This window comes from Cimex lectularius, unplaced genomic scaffold (assembly GCF_000648675.2).
Source record: "Cimex lectularius strain Harlan isolate CLEC.00 unplaced genomic scaffold, Clec_2.1 scaffold21, whole genome shotgun sequence".
NCBI classification, from domain to species: domain Eukaryota; kingdom Metazoa; phylum Arthropoda; class Insecta; order Hemiptera; family Cimicidae; genus Cimex; species Cimex lectularius.
The window spans coordinates 274,217-298,754 of record NW_019392671.1 but is presented as its reverse complement, the minus strand read 5'-3'; the positions used below and the strand labels follow the sequence as shown (position 1 = coordinate 298,754).

Here is a 24,538-nt window from a genome sequence, read left to right as displayed (position 1 = left end):
TCTTTTTTTTATTATTAATGACATTTTAGAACATTAGAACATCCTAAATATAGGCAATGGTTTGACAGTATTTAAATATAAGTTGTTTTTAAAGTTAATTACAATGTAGTGGGTAGTAGATTTAAGGTATTAGTAAGGAAAAAAATAGAAGATAAAGGTTGTTAATGATCTATATTTTATATAACATTTCTACATAACAATTAAATTAGAAAAATTTTGTAATACAAATTTTAAAAACAAATATGAATTTCAGCATATTCTCTCCACTCACAGTTTGCACGTTAATAAATTAATGTTGGAAAATAGTTGAAAGCCCAACATTAAAGAATCTGAAATTTTTCGTTAAATATAAAAAAAATTAATTTCATCTCACTTGGAAATAAACAAAGAAGGAAAGGCCAGGGAGTATTTACGTACCCAATGAATTTGCAAGTTTTAAAGCTCTAATCTTATTAACATTTAGTTGCATAGGTGTGCCCCTGAAATATTGAAAACAAAAAATTATATTTTCTTCTTCTATATATATTCTTATTCTATATTGTAAATAATATATGTATATATATATTGTATATATATGTACCCTCTTTTAATTAAAACTTCTAGTTCCAAAAATGTCGCTAAAGCATTTCCTAAAAGGTCCAACGACAGGGCATACGGATGTTTTAAGTTCCCTTCATTATGAACAGACACAATAAAATATTGTACTTTTTTCAGCAGCTCGGCATTTGTGTACTGTTGATCTTCAGGTATCTATCAAAGCAATTATTATTATTTTTATTAGATAAAACATTAAATTGTCTAACCCAGTATGCTGAGGTTATAATAAACAATGAAGACATATGAGAGATATTAAACATTATTAGATTTGCACAATGAAAATTATGTGAAGCCTAGTTCTAATAAAATAAAAAAAAATTCTTTATTGGTACTAAACTTGTCTCTATTTTAAATTAAAAGTGCACCGACACATAAAAGCGACATTGGAAAAACTATTCAAAGAAGCTGAAACCTGTCAAACATATGATACTGAGTACCAAACAAATCAAATATATATTCCATAATTTTTTATATTCATTAAACTTTTTTTATAACATGCAGATGATCATAAATTAACAACAGTACAATCAAGATATATGTAATAAAAAAAAAGAAATAAAAACCTTAGAAACAAGCTCCTTGTACTCGCATATTTTCTCAGATTCAAAAAAGAAACATTGAATCATGGATATATATAACCTAGCCCAACCCTAAATATTAACTTAACCTAACCATATCTAATGTAACTTAACCTCACCTAACCCAAAAAAAACAGATACCTCCAATAATAACCATAACCATAACACAACATGACATGCATGTTTAAAATTGACATTTTCGTTTGCTCTAAAAAAATTAAATTAATTAATTATTAATTAATTATAAGATTCTATAATCTTAACATAATAGTTAAGATCTGAGAAACCCGTAGATTTATATAAAACCAACACAACCTGTACTAATACCCATAGCATAATACAACCTAGCCTAACCTGTCCCTAACCCTACTTAATCTAACTCACCCAATTCACTCTCCCCAGTAACGCAAAAATGGTCACACAAAAAATTTGAGTATCAAGCCTAATATATCAATATTATATACTTACATATATACACATACATACAGATCCGTACTAAAATAAACCTAACTTCTAATCTAATCTAACCTATCCCTATCCCTAACCATAACCCTGCCTAATCTAACCTGACTCAACCCATGCACATTCCCTAGCAATGCGAAAATGACCACACACAAAGAATCTTGTATCCAGTGTTAATGCATTAATAATTACCATGTGATACATAATTTTTTAGATCTAAAAACCCCCCATAAAAGCATAAAGAATAACACATACCTATATGGCTATGAACAAAAGACAACGGAGAAAAGAGGTAAAAATAGACTAAGAAAGGGAAAACTCAAGCACATGACAAAAGCACAGTTATAAGGAAGAAAAGTGCAAAAAGAAGTACTGTTGAAAGTGCTTAGTTTGGTAAGGAAAAAGCACACTTTCCACAGTATAGTCATAATATACCACAACAGATAGGATGCAGTGATAAAAGTATTCTTACTTGACCCCCCCCCCAAAAAAAAAAATCACATACCTCAAGTAATACATGTATTACATAAATATATCCAGCTAAGAATGGTGCTAATGCATTCAACAATATCTCCACATAATCGTTTGTATTTCTATTGATGAAAACTTTTGGTCCATTGACAACGATACAATTAAGTCTTTCCAGCATATCCAAAGCATCATTATATATCTGGAAAAAATAAATAAGACTTATAATTAAACAAAAAAAACAGTATTTAATCATTAATGTTTTACCCGATCGACTGAAGTATCACTATTAACAAATTCTCTTTTGAATGTAGTATTGAATAATACAAACTCATTTTTTAAATGAACTGAAATCAATAGAAATATTATTAAATCTTGAAAGTACCGGGTGTATTAGTTTACAAATAACACATACATAAGTACATGTATTAGCAAAACTTGAAAAGTGGTAAATAAAGGGCAAAAACAGTTAAAAACAAGTTTACAAATGGTTTTAATTTCACTTTCTTAGACCCAGCGACTAACCTAAACTGTCTTAAACCCTAACCCTATTTTAACTTACATAACTTAATCTAACCTAAGTTCTAATCTAAGTTAAGGGAATGTTTTTGAATTCAAATAAATGAAAGAATTTTAAGGGTGAATTCATCAAGTTCTGATCTGTATATTTCGGAGCAGAATTTTCACTGATGGATCCAGGTCTGAAGATAACTGATAGGCTATTTCATTTCATCCTGCATCATCTATGTACAGTTAAAACGCTGAAAAAGTAAAGTAGTTAAAACAATATTGTGGATCTCTGTTTCTCTCACTATTTCCCTCAATAGATAGTCTTATATGGGAAAAATGACTTAATTGAATCAATGCTCCAGTTTAAGGAGTTGTGCCCCTGGTTTACAATTACTCAGCATATCGTTGAAATGTTTAAAAGTATCGCGAGAGAGCAGTTTCCAGGGGCTTAGGACTGCCTTGTTTCTATAAACACTTGTTGATTTATAATAGTATTTCTTTAGATACCTCATTCTTCCGCATAAAGTTTGCCCACAAGCAATATTTGTATATTGTTTTTATTTTCGATTGGACATTCGCATGTTTTTAATTTATAATCTAATCTTTGCAATACCGTTTTGCCTTAATCTACAAGATAAGGGTTTTAAAATACTTGTAAATTATTTTATGATTGTTTTGAAGGATTGCCCTCTGTATTAGGTACACAAACATGTTTTGGAAGCTTTTTACACTTGAAAATTGTCAGATAAATTCCTTACCGGCTCAATAAAAGGGTTATATTTGATCTTACACAAGTATATATGCATAACACAACTCATAAACAAAATTAAGACTTTTTTCAAAATAAATATTAACTTAAAACATTTAACAAACAAATTCATGTTTAACATGAAAGATGAAAAAAATGATGCAGGATAAGGAAGATAAGAGGAAGTCTAAATTTATTTCATCATCATCTTTTAAAACAATATAAATACAAAACCTTCTAATACAGTCTTAGTAAGAAATGTATGAAGCACTTATGATGTGTAATAAAAAAAAATTGACAATAAAATCGAATTCCCAAAACTGTCCCTAACCCTAACCATACATTACCTAATTTTTCCTTAACACTAACCCTACCTTACCTTAACCTAGCCTATCCATAACCCTACTTTATCTAATCAAAACTGTCCCCAATCCTACCTTATTTAACCTAATTTGTCCCAAACACTACCTCACCTTTCATACAATTTACACATGAAATCGAAAACAACAAAACAAATACCATTTTTAGATACACTCGTAATAAAACAACCAGATGGCACATTAATCACAGATTGTATCAAAAACCAAGAAACACAGATTGCTACCTCAACTTTAAATCCCACNCATAAATGTAACTTTTTAGATGGTTTACATCAACAGAGATAAACACAGCATCAATTACAGAACAGACACATGTAAACTCAGTCGCAGCTACGCCAATATCATTAATCAAATTCAATATAGACAACATACATATATCATCACATCACACAAAACAACAATATTATAACATATAAAACATTCATCACATTCCACACATCAAACAATTTTACATAGTCTATTTTTTCAACAATTTAGCTTTCCTTTTCCTATTTATCCCCGTCTATATAATCCTGAAAGGATAATCTGGCCGAACTATTACCAACGTTTTTTCCCATCGTCAGCTCTTTTCACCTCAAAGAAGCTGACTCCTTATACAAAAATGTCTTTCTATATCGACTTCCTTCCCCACCCCTTCAAAATCCAACGTATATAAACATAAAACAACAATATCTAACTGGCACTCAGACGACACGCAAGAATGTCACAATTACGCAGAAAACAAACACTTTGAGTGAGTAGAAATACTTTGATTGAATATAAAAAATATTTTTTTGCATTGTATAAATTCACTTTTTTCCATATCCTACATGTATTTGTTAAATTTAAACAATGTTTCTAAATCCCAGGCCCTGAAGATGATCTCAATAAAGATCGAAATGTTGGCACGATAAAGAAAATGTTTTTCTAAAACCTACATCACACTAGACCGCATCTCACAATTTCTGAATAAATACCTATCCATAACCCTATTTCATCTAACCCAAACTGCCCCTAACACCACCTAAACCTGAATGTCTCTAACCCTAATGCTACCTTACTTAATATGTCCCTAACCCTAACCCTACCTTACCTAAATAGTTCCAAACACTAACCCTAACCTAGCCTGATTCCTTGCTATTCCATGAAGCAAAGAAAATATGCAAATGCAAGGCATGATTTTTTAATGTAAATTACTATTGCCTTAATTATAGCTATTAAAAGATTAAAATAATTACATAATTCCAAAGTATTGAATAACAAATTAACAAATAAAATTATAATTTTTAAGTTCAATAAGCAAAGGAATAAATAATAGAAAGCAAATATTACACCCCAGCTTTTGTGATCTTTGAAAAGACTAGACAGAAATTACACAGACTTACTGAAGATGGCGAAGTATTATACAAGATTGCTTAACAATGTCCAACTGTCCGTTGATGGTGATGAGGGGATAGAATAACTTTATAATAATTATTCCAAACTAATCTCAAATAAAATTGCAAGGGCTATGCTGAGATTCGAACCCAGAACTGCTAACATGGCAATACAAGTCAGAAGCCCTAACCAATCGGTCATTGCAGTTCCCCCAGATTTCTCAGTACTTTGAAGAATAATAGGGTTATGTTAGGAGGTCACAAGGCCAGTGTCTTCTTAGGCAGTTTGAAGGACACGGTGCTGGTGTGGAAGGACAGTGAGATATTTAGGTCTTTATGGATAGTTTGATTACTTAAAATAGAAGCTCTTGTTGAGTATTTTGGTCATTTGATGTTGGAAGGTTTGGCCAAGTGCTTGACTCTGCAATTCTAAATGCATCAAAGGTTGAATATCCTGCCTAAAGGCTTCGTTGATATTAACCTTTGATGAAAGAGTTCCACCAAAAAAGTACAATGAACCGCAAAAAAATTGTTAGTCAAATATAGCTTCTCAATTTTCCATATTTTTGTTGAGGTCTCATTTGTTTAGACTGGTGTTTCATTTATGTTCAAGCAGAACCGAAGGCATAGGATTTGGTTGGATGGTGGGGTTACTGTGTAGGGTTCGTTGGAATCAAAAGCTTGTGGAACTTTTGAAAGCAGGATCGGATCATTTCGTAGACAAAAAGAATGTTGATGTTGTGGATAATGAGGGTAGTGATGTCAACCTTTGGATAAGCTGGATAGTGAATAGGGAAGCCAAATTGATGGCAAAGTTCAACTAGCTGTATATTATCAAAAAAAGACATGAAAGCCTTTACCTATGTCAAGTTCCTGTTCTTTGGACTGCAAAATGGCCAATAACAATGCTGGATTTGAAAAATAAGTCATCGAAGGATTAATGTACAGTTGTAACATGATGCGCGGTATGGCTGTTTGCATAAGACCTCTTTCCATAAAATAATCAGATTTCCCTTAAAATATAAACAAATAGATCAATATTATATAATTGAGAATGTATCGTTAAAAGTGTATTTCGTATACCTTGGCTTTTAAGAGATACATTTTCATAGATACGTTTAAAGTGGACAAGACCATGTTTACTTATTGTGACAAGGTTATTGTGATTTTTCACTGACTCTGTTACTGCATCCGCTAAATTTAAACCATCTGAAAAACAAAAACACATGAAACATGAGAGTTGTAACAAACTAATGCATGTACCTTGAATAAATAATGTAGCTCCAGCTTCTTTAAGGATGGTCGTTACGTCATTTACATGATGGCAAATGGTTTCTAACTCTGTAGCGTATTGGTCTGATTTTATAATGATATTTGCAACAGCAATTGAAACGACATTGAACACAGTTACAACAGAAAGCTCCTTTTGTCTGTAAAAAAATCAACTTATGCAATAACATGTGACTTAGTTTACTGAAAGTACTAAGTGTACAAATAAGTAAACAACTCCGATATAGTCAAACAACAATAAATTTGAAAGTTTTAAATTTTACCTTTTGATTATAGAAATTCCTAGGTTAGTAAGGCCTTCCATTATAGCTTTTGGATTATTTTTGTTTTCTCTGTCCATATTGTTTTTAACAAACGATCTTAGTGATATCGGATTGCCAAAAGAAACATAGACATTTCCATATTTTTGATTCATACTGCGAAGGCTCTTAATCAGTTTCTAAATTTTGAAATAATATGATTGTAAATTAATTTAAAAACAAAGTAATTCGATGCATACCATTGTTGACTCTTTCGGTTTGGGTACTCCAAGGTGTTCATGAGCAAATAAAACTTCTTCCATAATTTTATCATAAACTAACGCTGCCGGTACAATACTGACATCAACAACTTCGTTTCTCAAATAAGAATCAACGACAGTTGAAAGTAGCCCTGAAAGGCAGACCTTTTACATTCCATCCGATACATTTCATATGCAATTTAATACCGTATTTTGGCGGTAATGTCTTTCCTGATCGACTTCTTGTTCCCTCTATGTAAAATTCTACAGGGGAATTGCCATAAATTAATAAATATCTCAGGTAATGGTTGAATACCATTTTGTACAATGGGTCATCATAAAAACGCCGCTTCATGTAAAAGGCTTTGCACTTTCTTAATATGCTACCCATCATAAACATTGCATGGAAGTCTGTAAAAATGTCCATGAAAATTTTTTAATATTTTTATTATTATACAATAACAGCACTATATTTCCTCAACCATGGGTTCGGAATGAAAGGTGTCAGACCAAAGTAAGAGAAATGATATAGGTAATTTATACACATACCCATTCCTGCAGCCACACATGGTAACTCAATTTCGTTTAAAAATGCAATATATGCCATCAGAATGAAATCAGCGTAGCTTCGGTGAGTAGGTAGGAGCACAACTGGACTTTTCCCTTGATTGGCCAACAACTAAATTTATTGAAACATTAATTAATAACATAAATATATTGGAGATATTCTGCCACCATGTGGAAAACATACCGCTTGTACGTTTGAAACATAAAGGCCATCCAATGTCGATTTAAGTGTTCTATTAAGCACCCATGCTAACCACCTAATAATTGGCAAATTGAAATCATAACCAATCTCATTTAAAATTTGATTTATCCTTGTGACTGTATCTGGTGTTAGCATGTCCTTAAAAATGTTAAAAATAATTATTGTACAACTGTCATTTTTTAAAATTAAAAGACTCAATGTTCAATGAGCTTTAGCTAAATTATTCTACAGAGTTAAATCATTTTATTGGTGAGCTTTCAGTTTTGACACCCACCTTTTTTTTAAAAGAGACTTGTCGCATGACTCAGTCTTTAATGGACCACGAGATGATCCTTTAACAGCTGAGTCTTTCAATGTCTGGGGTTGGAGAAAAAGACATCTTAAAAGTGTACCTAATCCTAACTAACCTAACCTAACATGAACTGTCCTGAGCCTCCACAAGGCTAAAAACGAAGCATTTCAAAATAGTTTTAGGTCATGGAAAAATGACAGCATATCTCCATTAAACATCTTTTCAACTCCTGCCTGATCATGCAATTATTTGTCACCTCAGACAGTCGAACTCTTTGGGAATGTGGTGGGCATGCTTGAAGATGCACTTTAGGTCTATGGAGGTCTTTTGCAGAGTCAGTGCTTTCAGTGCTTCTCCAGTCGGAACTAATCACGGAGTTTGGTGCATTCGTAGATGCAATATTCGCCTTATTGGACACAGTGAATTAGTGTTCCCCAATGTCTGTCAATTAAGCCAGACTTTATTCAGTTTAATAATTATCATTTTTAATTTTATTATGCATAAAAAATCTAAATTTCTTACATTTAATTGTAATGGTGGGATGAGCATGTTAAAATAAATGAACAAATAAAAAAAAATCAGTCCTTAATCCTATCTAACCTTATTAAAACTGTTCCTAAAACTACCTAACCTAAACTGTCTCTAATCGTAATTCTACCTTAATTTACCTAACCTAACTTAAGTTGTCTTTAACCCTACTTAAACTAACAATACCTAAGCTGTCGCCAACCCTAAACATACATTAATTTATCTAACCTAACTTAAACTATCCCTAAATCTACTTAAACTAAAGTATATCTAACCCTAACCCTACCTTAATTTACCTAACCTAAGCTAAGTCACACAAAAATTGTCTATCCTGTAAATATATCCAGGGTAAAACATTACATGTGACACATAATATTTTACATTTAAGAAACCTTTGATGCAATTACAAACAACACATACTTCCATTAATACCCATAACCATAACACTACCTAGTCTAACCTGTCTCTAAACCTACCTAACCTAATCACACCTAACCCCTAACACTACCTTACCTTACCTTGCCTAAACTGTCCCTACAATTGGTTTAATTAAATTCTTATTTCTTCTGATTATTTTTCACTTATTTTATATATTAAATTAAAAAATATATTCATTACTTGATTCTGTAATTTATTTGCTACATGTTTAGCAACAATCTGTATTAACTGCTTCGGACTTGGTGCTGGTATAGGAGAGATGTTAACTCGTTGAAAATTTAAATCCCTTGTAGCCCATAGGAAATCATTGGTCTGTTGGACATTATGGAGGATGTTGGTGTAACTTGCATTAGACGAGTCGAAATCGCAACCATCTTCTTCTCCGGTTATGATTATCTGCCCATTCAAACATTGCGAACAGTTGGACTTTTCACACTTTCTACATATTTTATTCTGAAAAGAAAAGAAAAATTGGTTAGGTTCAAATATAAATTAATGTTATCTTTGTATGTAGTGGGCATACTGTAGACACAATGTCATATTATAGCGTGAAATCACAATATTTAAAAACTATTACAATATAGGGTCGGGATATTCAGGGTGTCAATTTATTAGGGTCACTCCCCGTTTTTTTTTTTTTTTTTTAAACCTACACAAGCTGGACTATATTCTTTTAGCTCAATCTCTACTAAGTTGAGGCCCAAGTTTCATCTCAGAGAGAAAGTGTGCAAATTGTGAATTCAACATCATTTTTAGATTATTTATTTATGAAGCATACAAAAAGAGCATGTGCCCCATTCGTAATATACAACAAATGCACAATAACAAAACTATATAGTAAAAACTTAATTTAAAAACTAAAAGATAAGAGGAAGCAGAAAGAGGGAAAAAAGAAAAACGGTACAAAAGAAGAGATAAAAACTAAAATGGCCCCATTTTTGGTTAAGTTAGATACACTGACAGGCAAAAAATTCCACCCAATTGATTTTTTTTTTCATTTTCTTGTTAAAAGAAAATTCTGCCCTTAATTTGTCTCATTGTTTTTACCAAATATTTGTTTATGCTATGTTTTAAATTGGGAATATCATTTAGAGGTAAACACACTTAATCCTTAATCCAAAACAAGGATAAGAGATGTTTCAATGTTTACTTTTTATGGAATTTAAAATGTTTATTCAGACTCATTTGAATTCTGAAGCAATAAACTGTTTGGTTTTCATCTTTGTTTTCTTAATTTCAATTTTTAAACTTAAAAATGCCACTTAGTGCTGAGGATGTTGCGTGTGGTGTGGCACTTGTAGATAATGGACAGGTATGTAGCTTTGTCATTGGAGTTCCCTTTATAACTCTGCGAGACACCGTTAGACATTTTCGAGAAACTGGGTCTTACCATAGAAGGCCCAGTTCTGGACCCCTTAGGATAATATGACCCTTTTTTTACTTTGAGCATTTTGTGAAGTCGGCACCTTACTGTTGTTCAAGCATTCATCAGCTCCAGGAAGTTCGAGGTATCCAAATTTCTGAGCGCACTCAGTGCAGAGAATCAGTATGGACTGATGGCTTTTCGCTCCATAAGCTGACCAGAACACACATTGTTGCATGGCTCGCATTTGCTCGAGAACAACACAGTCATTAGGTCTTTGATAGCCACTCGCAATGTGGATTAAATTTTGGGACATCATGTGTTGCCTATCCTTGATGAAATCAGCGACAATCCTACTCTAATGCACGATAATGCCTGTACACATGTCGCTCGCATAGTACAAACATGCCTTCAACAGCATATCAATAAACAAACAATGACAACAATCTTAGCCTGTTCTCCAGACTTGAACAACCCCATCAAACATTTAAGGGAAAACCTCAAAAGATGAATAAGAACACGTCCATCACTTCCTGATAAACTCCACGATCTTGAAAGGTCTCTTTGTGAAGAATGGGCTAACCTCCAGCAAAGAGACATTTCCAGACTGGTAGAAAGTATGCCAAGGCATCTTCGAGATGTAATTAAGGTAAGAAAACAAAATACATGATATTGAAATGGTAATTAAAAATTTAATTAAAATAAATTTTATCTGTCCTTTTTTTCCATTTTTCGTTTTCCTTAGCAATTTACAAGTTTTTAATTTTTTTAGACAAAGACTCAATTATTAAACGTTAAAAAACAAAACTTCGATTAATATATAAAAATATATACAAATCAAGTTATATCACAAGTGGGTGGAATTTTTTACCTGTCAGGGTAGTATTAGGGTTAGTAAGTTTAGGTAAAGTAAGGTAGTGTTAGGTTAGTAAGTTTAGGTTAGGTAAGGTAGTATTAGGGTTAGTTATAACTTGCTCCCATTATGATTACAGGTAATTCTTTTTAACTTGTTTATAGTAACAACTTTTGTGTTAATGTTTAAGTCAAGCACAATTATTTTACGATTTTAAAATCAATAGAGTTTATAAATTGGAAAAAGTCTGTCTCATTGTTAGTTTAGGAGGTTAAGTTAGGTTAGGGAGAAAAAAAAGCTATGTATTGTTTGCAATGTGATCTTTTGCACCAATGAACCACCTGTTGTCTCACATCAGATGTAGGATAATTCCAGACTCTCAATCCAGCCACTTGGAAGGAAAGGTTAATAGTTAAAAGTAGATGGCTTCTTTATGACCAATATTGGTTTATTGTGTAACCTCAATTATTATCTAGGGCTTTTTGTTAAGCTAAAGTCTTTTTACCCACAGAAGTAAGAATCTCAGCCTGCTAATGTCTTCGCACTAACTGAGGACATGTTCTGCTGTATCATCTTCTTTCGAGCTACATCTGCACAGGTTTTCCGTTCTGATAGTGTCAATCAGCAATTCTACTGAACTAACGCTTAGTTTTAACCTAGTGTTTGATGGATCTACATTTTTGGCTCATCGGTATCCTCAATTTATCCTTCACGTTGCCTCTCTAACCAAATGGTAATTTTTGCAAGTTATTTCAAAATGCAAAAGATTCAAGCAACTGATTAAAAAGGAAGATACAATAACAGAATGTGTAAAAATGAAGCCTTACATAAGGTGTAAATAACTAAAAAATATTTTTTTAAGAGATTGAAGACCAAAGTAAACTTGTTTGCATAATGCATTAACCTGAGGCTGCCAGGAAAGTCTCTCAGTAAAAATAATCCTCAAACTGCGAACAGTTGTAGAATATGAAATTGTGACATTTAAGAATGAAACGGAGATAGTAATTGCTTAGGTCTTAGATGGGTTTAAAGTGATTTGCTTTTTTCCTCGCTGGGTTGGTCTGGCAGACTGAGATTATTAGTAAGGATCGAATTATAGGTTCAGACAACAAGGTGAAATTTCACATTTGCTATTGACCATGTGGAGATGGAATTAATGATGGTTAATATTAGTGATGACATCTGTTAGAAAATCTGCCAATCGTCTGCAAAAAGGACTTAGAGTACTTGAGTACCTAAGGCAGAATGATTGTTTTCATTTTACCAATATTACAATAAGTAATGTTTTGATAGTGGGAACTAGATCACCATATAGTTACAATGTAATTAATAATATTAAACATTATTGTCATACAAACAAAGGCTATAAGCAAAGTACCTGCAATCATTAAGGAGGCAGGTGGAAATAAACTTTCCTTCCAGTGTTACTGGGAGAAGGGAAAAGGTAGAGATAGATTAGGTTTAGGGATCAGTTAGGTAATGTAGGGTTATGGATAGGGACAGTTGATGTTAGGGTTAGGAACAATTTAGGTAGTGTTGGCATTAGTGCAGTTTAGATTAGATTAGCTAGTGTTAGGTTACATTGCAATGGTTTTCTATGAATTGAAGAAAATATGGGAGTGCTAGTTTGAAAAAAATTGTTTTAGTGATGAATTTTTAACATAAAATCTAATGTCAATATAGACATAACCCAACACAATACAAATAAACTTGTTTTCATTACTTACGACTAAGTTCATCGTAGGAGACATTTTTCAGCAGGAATATAATAACTAATCGGTGAAAAAAGATGAATAACTAATCTATTAATTGTGTATTGTTTTACACGTGAATTTGGTCGTATATTTTTTTGTTGTTATAAATAAATATACTTTAAAGGAAAATACAATAAATGAATTAGTTCAGTCTATGACTGGAAAGGAGAATACTTACTGATGCATGCATATCTTGAATTAATTTTTGCTTTCTTTCTACTATCCTTTTGCTAATACTAATTTATAAACAGTATGATGTTTTCTTTCTTCTTTTTTCAATGATAATACTTTTTCTAATGTTTAAAGCTTTATTCTATGTAGAAGATACTTTTTGAGTAATTTTAAAATATTAATTTATTTGTATTTGAAATAAAGTTTTTGTTAGTTATCATCTTTTTTTAAATTTTATAAGAAAACAAGCTTACATTCATGTTTATAATTCTTCTTAGGTCACTTATTCAAGGCAATTGACAACGAACTATTTTTATGAATTGTAGCACTTATTGATCTTCAAATTTTGCTACAATAAAAATTGCAAACTAATTGATAAGTTTGTATAATCCGTCTCCTCGGAGATGACCATTTTATATTTTCATTGTGTCGTGCATTTTCTTTATTCTTTGCATTATTAAAAGGGGACCATGTGTTAACTGACTGTTAAAAATCCTTGCCGACAGAATGTTTCATCTGTGGCTTTTTGTTAAAAAATAAATAAATTTTCTAATTGCTTTGCTCAATTCAATAGCCTGTTTTACATTAATGTGCAAGAGGTTTTTAGGACAAAAGATGGTGTTCAACAGGTGCCTATAGACTCCTGAAATTCAAAGAAATAAAACCAAATCTAAGGATCAATCACAAAATTCTAGAAAGAATTAAAATGTGATGAAGAAGGATGTTAATCTAAAACTACCCATTTAACAGAAGCCAGAAACTTCTCCAAAGAAACTAAGAATCTAGGTAGCTTCACCAAATGCTCAAATGGAGAAGTCATATGCGTTGGCCAGAGATTGTCCAGCAAAAACTCATGATGGCATATTGGTTATAACCTACATCGGTTAGGCCCCTGGTCACATATAGAGATTTAGTATGCTGGCCAAAAACACTGTATAAAGAGACAAAACAGGGTGCATACTTGTCCCATACTGGCATTGTAAACTGTGGCTGTGTGGACCAACAGTCTCCTGAGATACAAGGAAGTAAAACCACATCTAAAGAGAAGCCGTCAGACGAGAAACTCCTCCAGTTTCTGGTATCCATTATAAAAATAAAAAAAAATAAAATACAAAAAGGAGGGAAATGAACAAAAACAGGACAATTATTACAACTTTGTTTAAAAAAATTATTAATTCTTCCAGTTCCTGGTATCCATTGTTAAAAAAAATGCTCAAAATGGATTTCTGTTTTCTTCTGTCAGGCAAAAACAAAAGTATCCCCCTTGAGTATAACTAATTTTCAACTTGACATCCCTTATCTTTTTGTTAAATTAGTGTGTTCACGTTTTATTTTTTTTTTTTAATTGTCTTAAATTACAGATCATATATTTTGGACTGGATACAGAAAATTTTTTGTTACCAGGGAGTATGCATAGGTTGGTTAGGTAGGGTTAGTGTTTGGGAAGATTAAGGTTAGGTTAGGTAGGGTGTGTTAAGGACGAGTTAGGTTAGGTAAACTAGGATTAGTGTTAGGAAGATTTAGAATATATTTGGGATCAGGGATGTAATCCTTTTTTTATTAACATGTATAAAACATATTGTCTCTTTTTTTACCATTTATTATTTTTTACAAATTGATATCACAGACTAAGTGTAAATGTAACATAAACAAAGAGGACTGGTGTCAGTCCTAGTGTACTAACAGGTACAATAAATCTGCCCACATTTGGGACTTGTGCATTAAAATCTTATTTTAATTTTATAATAAATAATAAAAACTATAACCTCTGAATTCTCGAATCTAATAAAACTATTTATACATTAAACTTATAAACAACATTACATTTTGCCTAAATGCATTACATTCAGTAAGGTTAGGTAGGGTTAATGTAAGTAACGATTTAGGTTAAGACTAGAGGCGAGTTAGGTTAGGTAAACTAGAGTTAGTGTTAAGGAAAATTTAGGTTAGGTAAACTAGGGTTAGTGCTAGGAAGGTTTAGGTTAGGTTAGAAATGAGTTAGGTTAGGTATGGCTAGTGTACAGGACAATTCAGGTTACAGCGAGTTAGGTTAGATAAACTATGGTTATTGTTAGGGAATATTTAGGTTAGGAACGGCTTAGATTAGGTTAGGTTAGGTAGAGTTAGGGTTAGGTAAAATAGAGTTAGTTTTAAGGAAGATTTAGGTTAGGTTAGATAGGGTTAGTGTTAAGGAAAATATAAGTTAGGCTAGATAGTGTTAACATTAATTTTAGGCATGAGTTAGGTTCGGTTGGGTTACTGTTAGATACGATTAAGGTTAGGTTAGAGTAGGTAGGAGTAATGTTAAAGACTTTTAGGTTAGGGTAAGTAGGGTTAGAGTTGGGGACGATTTAGGTACGGTAGGGTAAGTGTTGGGACGGTTCAGAGTTAACGTTAGGGAAGAGTTAGGTCAGTTAGTTTTAGGGACGATTTACGTCAGGTTAGGTAGCACCAGTGTAAGGAACGGGTTTGGTTGGATTAGGGTTAAAGTTACGGTCGATTTAGTTCAGCTTTGAGTTAATGTTAGGGTTAATTTAGGTTAGTTGGTTTTAGGGACGATTTAGGTCAGGTTAGATAGAGCTAGTGTGATGGACGCGATTAGTCAGGTGGGGTTGGGGTTAGGGACAATTTAGATTAATTATGTAGGGTTAGTGTTAGGGACGGTTTAAGTCAGGTTAGGGCTAAAGTTAGGGACAATTGGGGGTTAGCTTAGGTAGAGTTAGTGTTGCGGACGATTTAGGTCAGGTTAGAGTTAGCGTTAGGGACAATTTAGGTTCTGTTAAGTACGGTAGTGTTTGGGATGATTTAAGTTAAGTAAGGTACGGGTATGTTAGGGATGATTATGTCAGGTTATGGTTAATGTTAGAGACGATTTAGGTCAGATTAGAGTTAATAAAAGGGACGTTTAGGTTAAGTAGGGTTAGTGTTAGGGACGGTTGGGGAACGCGGTAAATCTAGGAAATTTTCTTTGATCATAGGCGGTTTTATATAACTCAAAGTAAGTCAAGAATGAGGTTTATTATGGATGATAGCGAAGGAAAAGGAAATATAAAAGTAAAGTTTAATGGTTTATTTGCTTTATGATGTTGGCATACAGCTGTTTGCATGTATGTACCTTGTGTATATCTGAAAGTTGCGTTTCTATTTGCAACTTTCTAGAAATGGTTTACATCAACAGAGATAGATATCAGCATTAATTACAGAAAATATTTTTTTTCATTTTCTTTCTTCTCAGATCATTTTTTTCGTTATAACAAACTTCGTCCATAATAAACTTCCTTTTCCATATTGAACAAATCCCAAATCACAAATCCAATCCAGAAAATCCCCATACTCAACTTCCTTTGAGTTATATAAAACCACCTATGATCAAATTTCCCAGATTTACGTCTCTCATCCTGTCACAATAATATAAAAACAGCGAAATATAAATTCACATTTCACACAAAACATTATCACACCACAATAATAGCACCTTACTTTATGCGAGTATCAAATACTTGGTTCAAAATTTATATTTACATCTGTATTGCATTTTTTCCAATCAACATATTTTGTAGTTCACCCAGGCCCTGAAGAACATGTTTAGAAGAAAGGTCTAAACATCGGCAAAAAATGAAAAAGGTGTTTTTCTAAGATACTTTATTCCTGTCCGCTCCTCACGACTTTAACAAAACTGAAATGAACATTCCAGTAATTTCTTCTTTTGGCAATGATTATTTTAGGGGGAAGTGTAGTTTCCTTGTGATCTCTTATTATTGCAAACCCAGGTTGACCCAACATTACAAAGACTGCAATTGAACAACGGAAAATCATGATTCTTGACCTTATCCATTTTTCTAAAGCCTTTAGTACCGTAGATTCCTTTCTTTAAAACCTTATCTTTCTCCGACAATGTCCGCCACTGGTTCCACTCTTTTCTTTTGTATCATTCCCAAATAAGCCCCCTCACCCCTAAGGAAGCAATCCTGCTTCTGTTTTTTTTCTGTTCCATTAATGACTTCCCTGAATTCATAAATTCTCCGATCACATTTATGCATACATCCTTTGTATAGCCTCATCAGTTTTGAATGTGTGCGAATGTGTTCTATTCATAATTAATAATACATTGGTTTAAGTCCCAGAATAAAGTGGGCGAAGCTTGAATTTAATTAGTTTTTAATTTTATTTTATTGTTACATGAGTAAACAACGTAAATGCCAATAAACACTCAACATCTTAGGAAACAAACAATAAAATTCAAGTGTATAACATTTAAAATAAAATCTTTGGAGACAAATAACAATTTACAATCAATATAATATTAATGACCTAGGTATAGCAACCAAATTTTACAATAAAATATTGTAAATTGACGGAAAAAAAAAGAAAGGTTTTTTTTTCACGAAGATGACTGTCAAGATTCGATTTGAAAGACATTTGATCTTGAGTCGATGACATTTGAAGGCAGATTATTCCAATTTTCTACGACGCAGTTTGAGAAGAATGTTGATCCAACCAATTTCTAGGAGCACTGTTTGAGGCTAGGGTCATATTTATATGTAAGAATTTTATAGATTTCGATGAGATTTTGTCTTTCTCCATGATTTGGAAGGGTTGTTAAACTTAAGAATTTAATTTTAATTAATTATACTTTTAATCTAAGGTCTTGGTTGAAATGAAAAAGCTAGTGTCAGAGTGGAATTCGAACCCACGACCTTCGGCTCAATACGCCACTGCTCTAACCACTTGAGCTATCTTGACTTCGATCCCCACAGACACCAATCCCTCATCTCAAACTAAGACCTTTCGAATTTTCCCTCTTTTTGCTACATTCCCGCTATATAAATTTGCTATCCCGCTTGTGACCCTGGCTTTTTCATCTCAACCAAGACCTTAGATTAAAAGTATAATTAATACAGTCAATTATCACTACTAAATACATATATGGGTTAGGAATTTAAGTCGGTTGACATAGCTTTATGGGTTCAATTTTTTGGACATTTTGGTAAAATGTTTTTGAACTTTTTCTACGTCTATTTGGAAGTAGGGGCTCCAAATACTACTTTCAAACTCAAGTCAAACATAGGGAACAAAAATTTTTAGTATTACAGAAAGTGACCGAAATGTAACTTGCAATGAAAGAAAGCTTCCTTTTTTGACAATGTCCAGGACATGTTTATTCCACTTTAAGTCCTCTGATATTGTTATCACCAAGTCTTTTTGAAATGATGTAGTGGCCAAAGCACATCACGTTTGTAGGTTAAACGAGGGTTTTTAACACCCAGATGGAGAACTCGGGTCAGGGTTAAGAGTAAAACCCCAAGTAGCAACCAGTCAGAAATCTTATCAATACTCATTTGTAGTTCAGTGAATGCAGTCAAGAAATTTTTGCTATATTCGTATCATCTGCAAAAGTATTGATTTCGCAATGAATTTTGTCATTGATATCACTGATATAAAGTTGAATAGAATTGGACCCAGGATCCTTGCGGAACAAGGCTAAGCACTGGATAGGAATTTACTGCTTGATCAACTTTGACTTTAAAACTCCCGTCAGAGAGGTATCATTTCAAGAAATTTAGTTAACCACCATGTATCCCAAGCCCTTCAGGTTGTAATTTTTTGTTTCTTTAATTATAATATTTATTTCCTGTACATGAATTATACACATTACAAATTCTTCTTAATGGTATAAAATCCAGGGCAAAACACTAACACTACAGCCAGTTCTGCACCTGGAGGACACGGTTTATGAGAAGCCAGCCAATACTGGCATTCAGTTTGTTATCGGGTTAAGGCAAGGAGGTCTTGGTACCATCATCATTGAAGTGAGTGGTGGGTTCTTGGGATGGGAAGTAGTGAAGAGGGATTGAACATAGAGTTGAAAGATTGGAGTGAAATTTGAGGAAGCAGGATTGGATCAATTCTTTAATGAAGGTTAAGGTCATTGTGGAGGTTGGAGACATAGTAAGGATTTTGGAGAATTCTTCTGAGGGCTTTTGATTGGAATGCTTGGATTCATTGGACATTAGATGGCTTGGTACCCCACAGCTCTACTCCTTCGTATAATAGGTCAAAGTAATGTTTTATACAGTTTGTTCTTTACTGACATGTCTGATTTTGGAATGAGCCTTCATAGATGTCCAAATCAACTATTTAGTTCTTGTTGCTTGAATGTTGTGCGAGGATTCATCAGTCTAGGTAATGATTGAAAGGGGATTAACAGGGAAGTTCCGATGTATCAAGAACAAGGTTGAGCTGGTCCTTGAAGGATCTGATAGATGAACAATTCTCACACGACTAAGAATAGGTCATGTGAAGTTGACACTGGCATGAAAAAGGTTGCTCATGTCTAATTTATTGAAAGGTATCATTCCTTGGCTCCATATAGAGATCATGTAGGAATACCTCCTAATATGAGAATTTTGATTGAGCACGGCAGGATGTATTCCGATTTTTAGAGTAAACAGGGCTGTTTAATTGCACAAAGTAATAATAGATGTCTTGTGTTCCCATTTGTATGGGAGAGTGTATGTATTTATTAGTATGAATAGTGTGAATTCCTCTAAGGACTTTTCATTGGAATGCTTGGATTCGTTGGACATTAGATGGCATGGCATCACATACCTCACAGCTCTGCTCCATATATCTGTATAGGTCAAAGTATTGTTTTGTAGAGTTTAATGTATAAGTTTTCATAGTTGTCCAAATCGTCTATTTAGTTCTTGTTGCTTGAATCTTGTTCAGAATTGTCAGTTACTAAGTAGAGCCCTAAGTATTTTTATTGTGTAGATGTCAGTAGTTCTTTACTATTACCATACAGACATGGAGCTGTTAACGTGAACATAATTTAGGTGCATGACCTCATTCAGTTTCACCTTTTCCACGGTTCTTCAATAGCTCAAGATACTCCTGGATACAGGAATAGGAATGGAGTTAGGAAATAAAATTGCGGTATTGTCTAGGTTGTAAGGATCAGCAGGTCAGCAATATAAATGGTACATTGTGGACAAAATTAACGCATCACCCTTACATTTTAATGCAAGTAGGTTTATTCTTATTTTTCCCACCAAAAATATGTTTGGTTGTAAAAATAAAACCTTAAAAAAAAAAAATTATTACCTAGTTCTAAAACAAAAAACGATTATTAAGTAAAGAACAAAAAAAAAATAAATAAATAAATGTAAAAAAAATTGTCTCCTTTAATTGTATTTGAACCTCTGGCACATATCATGTCCATTAAATAACTGTGCAGTCCTTGATGTAATATAATTTTAATTTTTAAGATAAGGATGCAGGAGAGAAGTTAATGAAACAAGTCAACTAACAGAAAAATATTACAACAGAGGATCCAAAAACCTGGTAGAATTACATGAGGGTGATGAAGTACATATCCAATACCCAAATCAAGAGGAGTGGGACAAGGGTGTGATCAAAAAATTAATGTGGCACCCCACCTTCATTTATTGTGAAAGACTTTGTAACTGGCCAGCTAATTCGAAGGAATAGGATACATTTACGAAAAGCAAACAACATGTAGCAGGAACGCTGAGTAATTAATTACCAATGATAGTGATGAAGATGTGAGGCATAATCAAACAAAACAAGTCAAAGAAACGTGCCAAACTATTGGAAGGACTATGACCATTAATTCTGTGGTTTAATTATATTCTGTATTGTTGATCATGTATTGCATAATGTAGTTCTACAGTTGTTTATATTAAGTATAAAGTATTCTATTATTTCATGTGAAAGAAGGATGGTGTTTTATATATATATATATATACTATTACATGTTATATACAGATATAGATATTACATGGATAAATTAAGGGGGTAATTGGAAAGGTGGCAGGAGGAGAGAAGCACGTTTAATTCAAGGCAGAGATCACCGGAATATAAGAGTATAAAATAAAGAAATTAAATTAACAAGTGTATTTACTGAGTTCCATAACTTGATGATAAACTTTTTAATAGTGTGTGAACTATTACAACTTTGAAAAAGGTTTTAGAATAAGAATAATATGAAATGAAATCAATGAAGGAAAAAGATTAATTGAAAACAATCTTTAGACGTAGCAGAATGGAAGGTCATAATCGGACTTTTTGGGCAAATGGGATTAATCAGTACAAAAGTAAATTGGAAGTAAACAAAGCATCATTTACATTTGTTTACGATAGCTCCTAATTACCTGTAAGTAATGTAGAAAGTTAATGGATTAAATTTTAAACTAAATAATTTGAATGGTGCGTTAAATTTGTCCATCAGTGTATATAGGATGGGACAAAGAATGCTCCCTTGTGGGACTACTTGTCCCAGAGTACTCATTGTCTAAATTAAAGGTCTGGTGAGACACCCTGGAGAAGTCAAGGTGGATATAATTTGAAATGTTGAATCTATATTTTTAATTTTGTGTAATGGTTGAACATGTTTCTGCCAACTGTTAGAAAAATGTGCTTTCTATAAAAGAATAAAACTTATTGTCAAGGCAAAACGAAAAAGTGAAATTACATGTCAAATCTTTTATTTAAAACAAAAAACAAATGAGAAAACTAAGGTTAAAACCTTGTAAAGGCTGCAATGACTACAGTGTAAGCGATTTAATCTTTCTAAAAGCTAAGCGTCTTAATACTCAAAAGATAAAAGGGAAGGCATGAAGCAAAGCAAAACAAAAGTAAAAAACTTCACCAAAAAACGGATCTTGTTAAAGTTAAAGTAAATAATCAAATACCTTATTGGCAAGAGGCAGAAAATTCACCATTTTTTCGTTTTGACTAGACAGAAATACAGAATAAAAATTCTGTGAGAGGGAGAAAAGGTCTTGGTTATTAGCAGTGTTTCATCATTGTTCAAAGTCGTGAATAAAAAAAAAGAGAACTCTTTCTGAAAAAAGTGTTGAAGGACAGAAATTGTTTAAATACAAACAACATAACAGTAGTGTAAACTACGGCCCGCATAACTCATAAGTAGGAACAGGCAGGAACGAACGGGTGAATCGTTCTAGTGAACGATCCGCTCCAAGGCCTTACCCCTAGAATTATCAAATACCCGTCGTCATCATTAATTGTTCTCCAATTTATATCTAAATACTATTTTTTCCAAATTAATAACACTTTCCTCTCGATTTTTATTTCAGCTATCTTTAATGGTTTGGTGGAAAATTGATTAAAACAAAGAACCGGACCCACGTATTTTTATTCAAACTACATGTATTATTGTCGTTATATTAATTACAACAAACTTATTTTAATATAAACCAAATTAACCGAAATCAAAAAGTCGTTAGTTTTTATTTTAAAAAAAATTAATTTTAATGGTTTGGTAGAACATTGATCAAAACACCGGAATACCAGTTTTTGATATAATGAATTTGACAAACAATTTATTACACGGTTTTGCTCATAAAATTTAATTAACAATTTATTTCATGGTTTTGCTCATAAAATTACACCATTTTCGTCGAGTAGCGTCAGAACAGGACACCCATATTTTTTGTACTTTATTTATTTCAAACTATGTATATGTAATTTTGTTGTTATATTAATTACAACATTCTTATTTAATATAAACCAAATTAAACGAGATCAAAAATTCATGAGCTTTTGTAAGAATTATTTAATTAAGATGATTAGGCAGAAAATTTATCAAAACACCGGAATAACTTTATTTAAAACTAAACACCACACACTTTTAATTAAAACAATTAAATTTAACTAACAATTTATTCATTGTTGTGCTCATAAAATTTAACTAACAATTTATTACATTGTTGTGCTCATAAAATTTAACTAACAATTTATTACATTGTTGTGCTCATAAAATTTAACTAACAATTTATTACATGGTTTTGCTCAAAATAATGCATTAAGAACAAAAGAGGCATTGCAATTGCGATACTGATTTGTGATACACACTGTGTGACTTGACGTTGCATAGATGTGCACACCCTACCAAAACGTGGCAAGGCGTCGGGTAGCGTTGCATCGAGTGTGTTCCCGGCTTAAAGGGGAGTTCAAAAAGTTTTTTCAATTGTTTACAGCAATTTGTACATAAGAACCCATGTTTGCAACCCATTCAAAAATTGTATTTACTTCGTGCATCAGTGGGTGGGAAGGCCGCACAATTAGTAGAAAATGTAGAATTAAAATCTGCAAACTACAATATAGCTTATAAATCATTGGAAGATCACTATCAGAACAACCGTTTTGTTATTTTTGAACATACAAAAAAAATTGTGGAATTAGGGACTTGCATACTCAATGATTAAAACGCTTTAAGAAAGTTGGTAACACAACTCGTTCATCTCTTCAGTAATTGGAAGCATGCAATGTTCCTACAAAAGAGTGGGACCCTATATTGATTTATATATTCCAGACGAAATTGGATACTAAAACCAGGGATATATTGGATAATCATTATCACAGTATTACAGAAATAAATAAGATCACTGAGCTATTTGCATTTTTGGAGCAAAGAGCGAATTTATGGAATATAGCACAGCCAGAACCAAATTATGAGATAGAAGAATTGCGTCAAAAATTTTATGTGAGAACAGATAACAGAAAACAGTATGCAAATGAAATAGTAAACAGGGCAATTGTTCAAAATGTGGATTCAAACATGGGCAAAATCAGTGCCCTGAAGAGTAACGGAATAAAGAGGTTAAATAAATACGTGTAATTACTTAGTGCCTTGCCCGAGTGATGAATAGTTAATAGTGTGGATACTATTACAAAAGATACCTGAAAATTTTATTTTATTTATTCCTTCTCTCTGAACATCTTTATTTTCTCATTTAGTTACACAATATTTATCCAGAAATGCAGAAGCTTTTAATTAACCCCCATCCTTAATTGTTTTCATTTCAACTATGATTACCTGTTGATTCACGACCTTGAACCATTAAATTTCTTCACTTTTTTAAATTTAAAGTAATAAATCATTTTACAATTTTACTTATTAGATGTGTATATCATGTATATGTATGTATCATTATGTCTAAATATATTAATAACTTTCTTGATATTCACTTCTTTCACCTTTTCAATTGTTTCGTTTTCGACATCAACATAGCTTTGAATAGGCCTTACTCAAAATTAATGAAGATATACGAGGGGGCATAGATATTCACAAATGCACTCTGTTAGTGACTTTTCCAATTCTTTCGGGATGGTCAAGCATAACTTATTTTTAACCAGAAAATTTGTTCGATTTTCATCCTATAGTTCGAAATTAATATCCACTTATTTGTCAGGTCATAAACAAGTTGTCAAACTACTTAATAATAAACTCTTATCTGACCTTCCTCTTTAGTTTTATGTTCCTCAAGGCACAATTTTAAGACCCTTATTGTTTTCAATTTTTATTAACAACCTCCCTTCTTGTTTAAATTACACCAAATTTCACTTATATGTTGATGATACCCAAATCTATACACAATGTCCCCCTTATTTAATCCTCCATTCCATTCAACTCATTAAGAAACCTTTCTAGCTGGGTT

At 32.5% G+C, this 24,538-nt stretch overlaps 1 protein-coding gene across 2 annotated transcripts; it reads right to left on the bottom strand.

The window, feature by feature from the left end:
- Positions 1–152: 152 nt before the first annotated feature.
- On the bottom strand, positions 153–22,001 carry LOC106666885 (dihydroxyacetone phosphate acyltransferase). Of its 2 annotated transcripts, none has more exons than XM_014394402.2 (15): positions 21,770–22,001; positions 9,095–9,367; positions 7,639–7,794; positions 7,437–7,566; positions 7,095–7,298; positions 6,888–7,039; positions 6,652–6,827; positions 6,362–6,528; positions 6,182–6,307; positions 5,959–6,111; positions 2,373–2,452; positions 2,143–2,307; positions 581–750; positions 418–479; positions 153–329 (listed from the first exon to the last, which is right to left on the bottom strand). In XM_014394402.2, exons 1-15 carry the CDS (start codon positions 21,797–21,799, stop codon positions 268–270), a joined length of 2,106 nt encoding a protein of 701 aa, XP_014249888.1. In that variant the 5' UTR covers positions 21,800–22,001; the 3' UTR covers positions 153–267. The 2 variants fall into 2 exon arrangements, with proteins under 2 accessions (XP_014249888.1, XP_014249889.1); XM_014394403.2 differs by lacking the exon at positions 21,770–22,001 and adding an exon at positions 13,063–13,398.
- Positions 22,002–24,538: the final 2,537 nt, after the last annotated feature.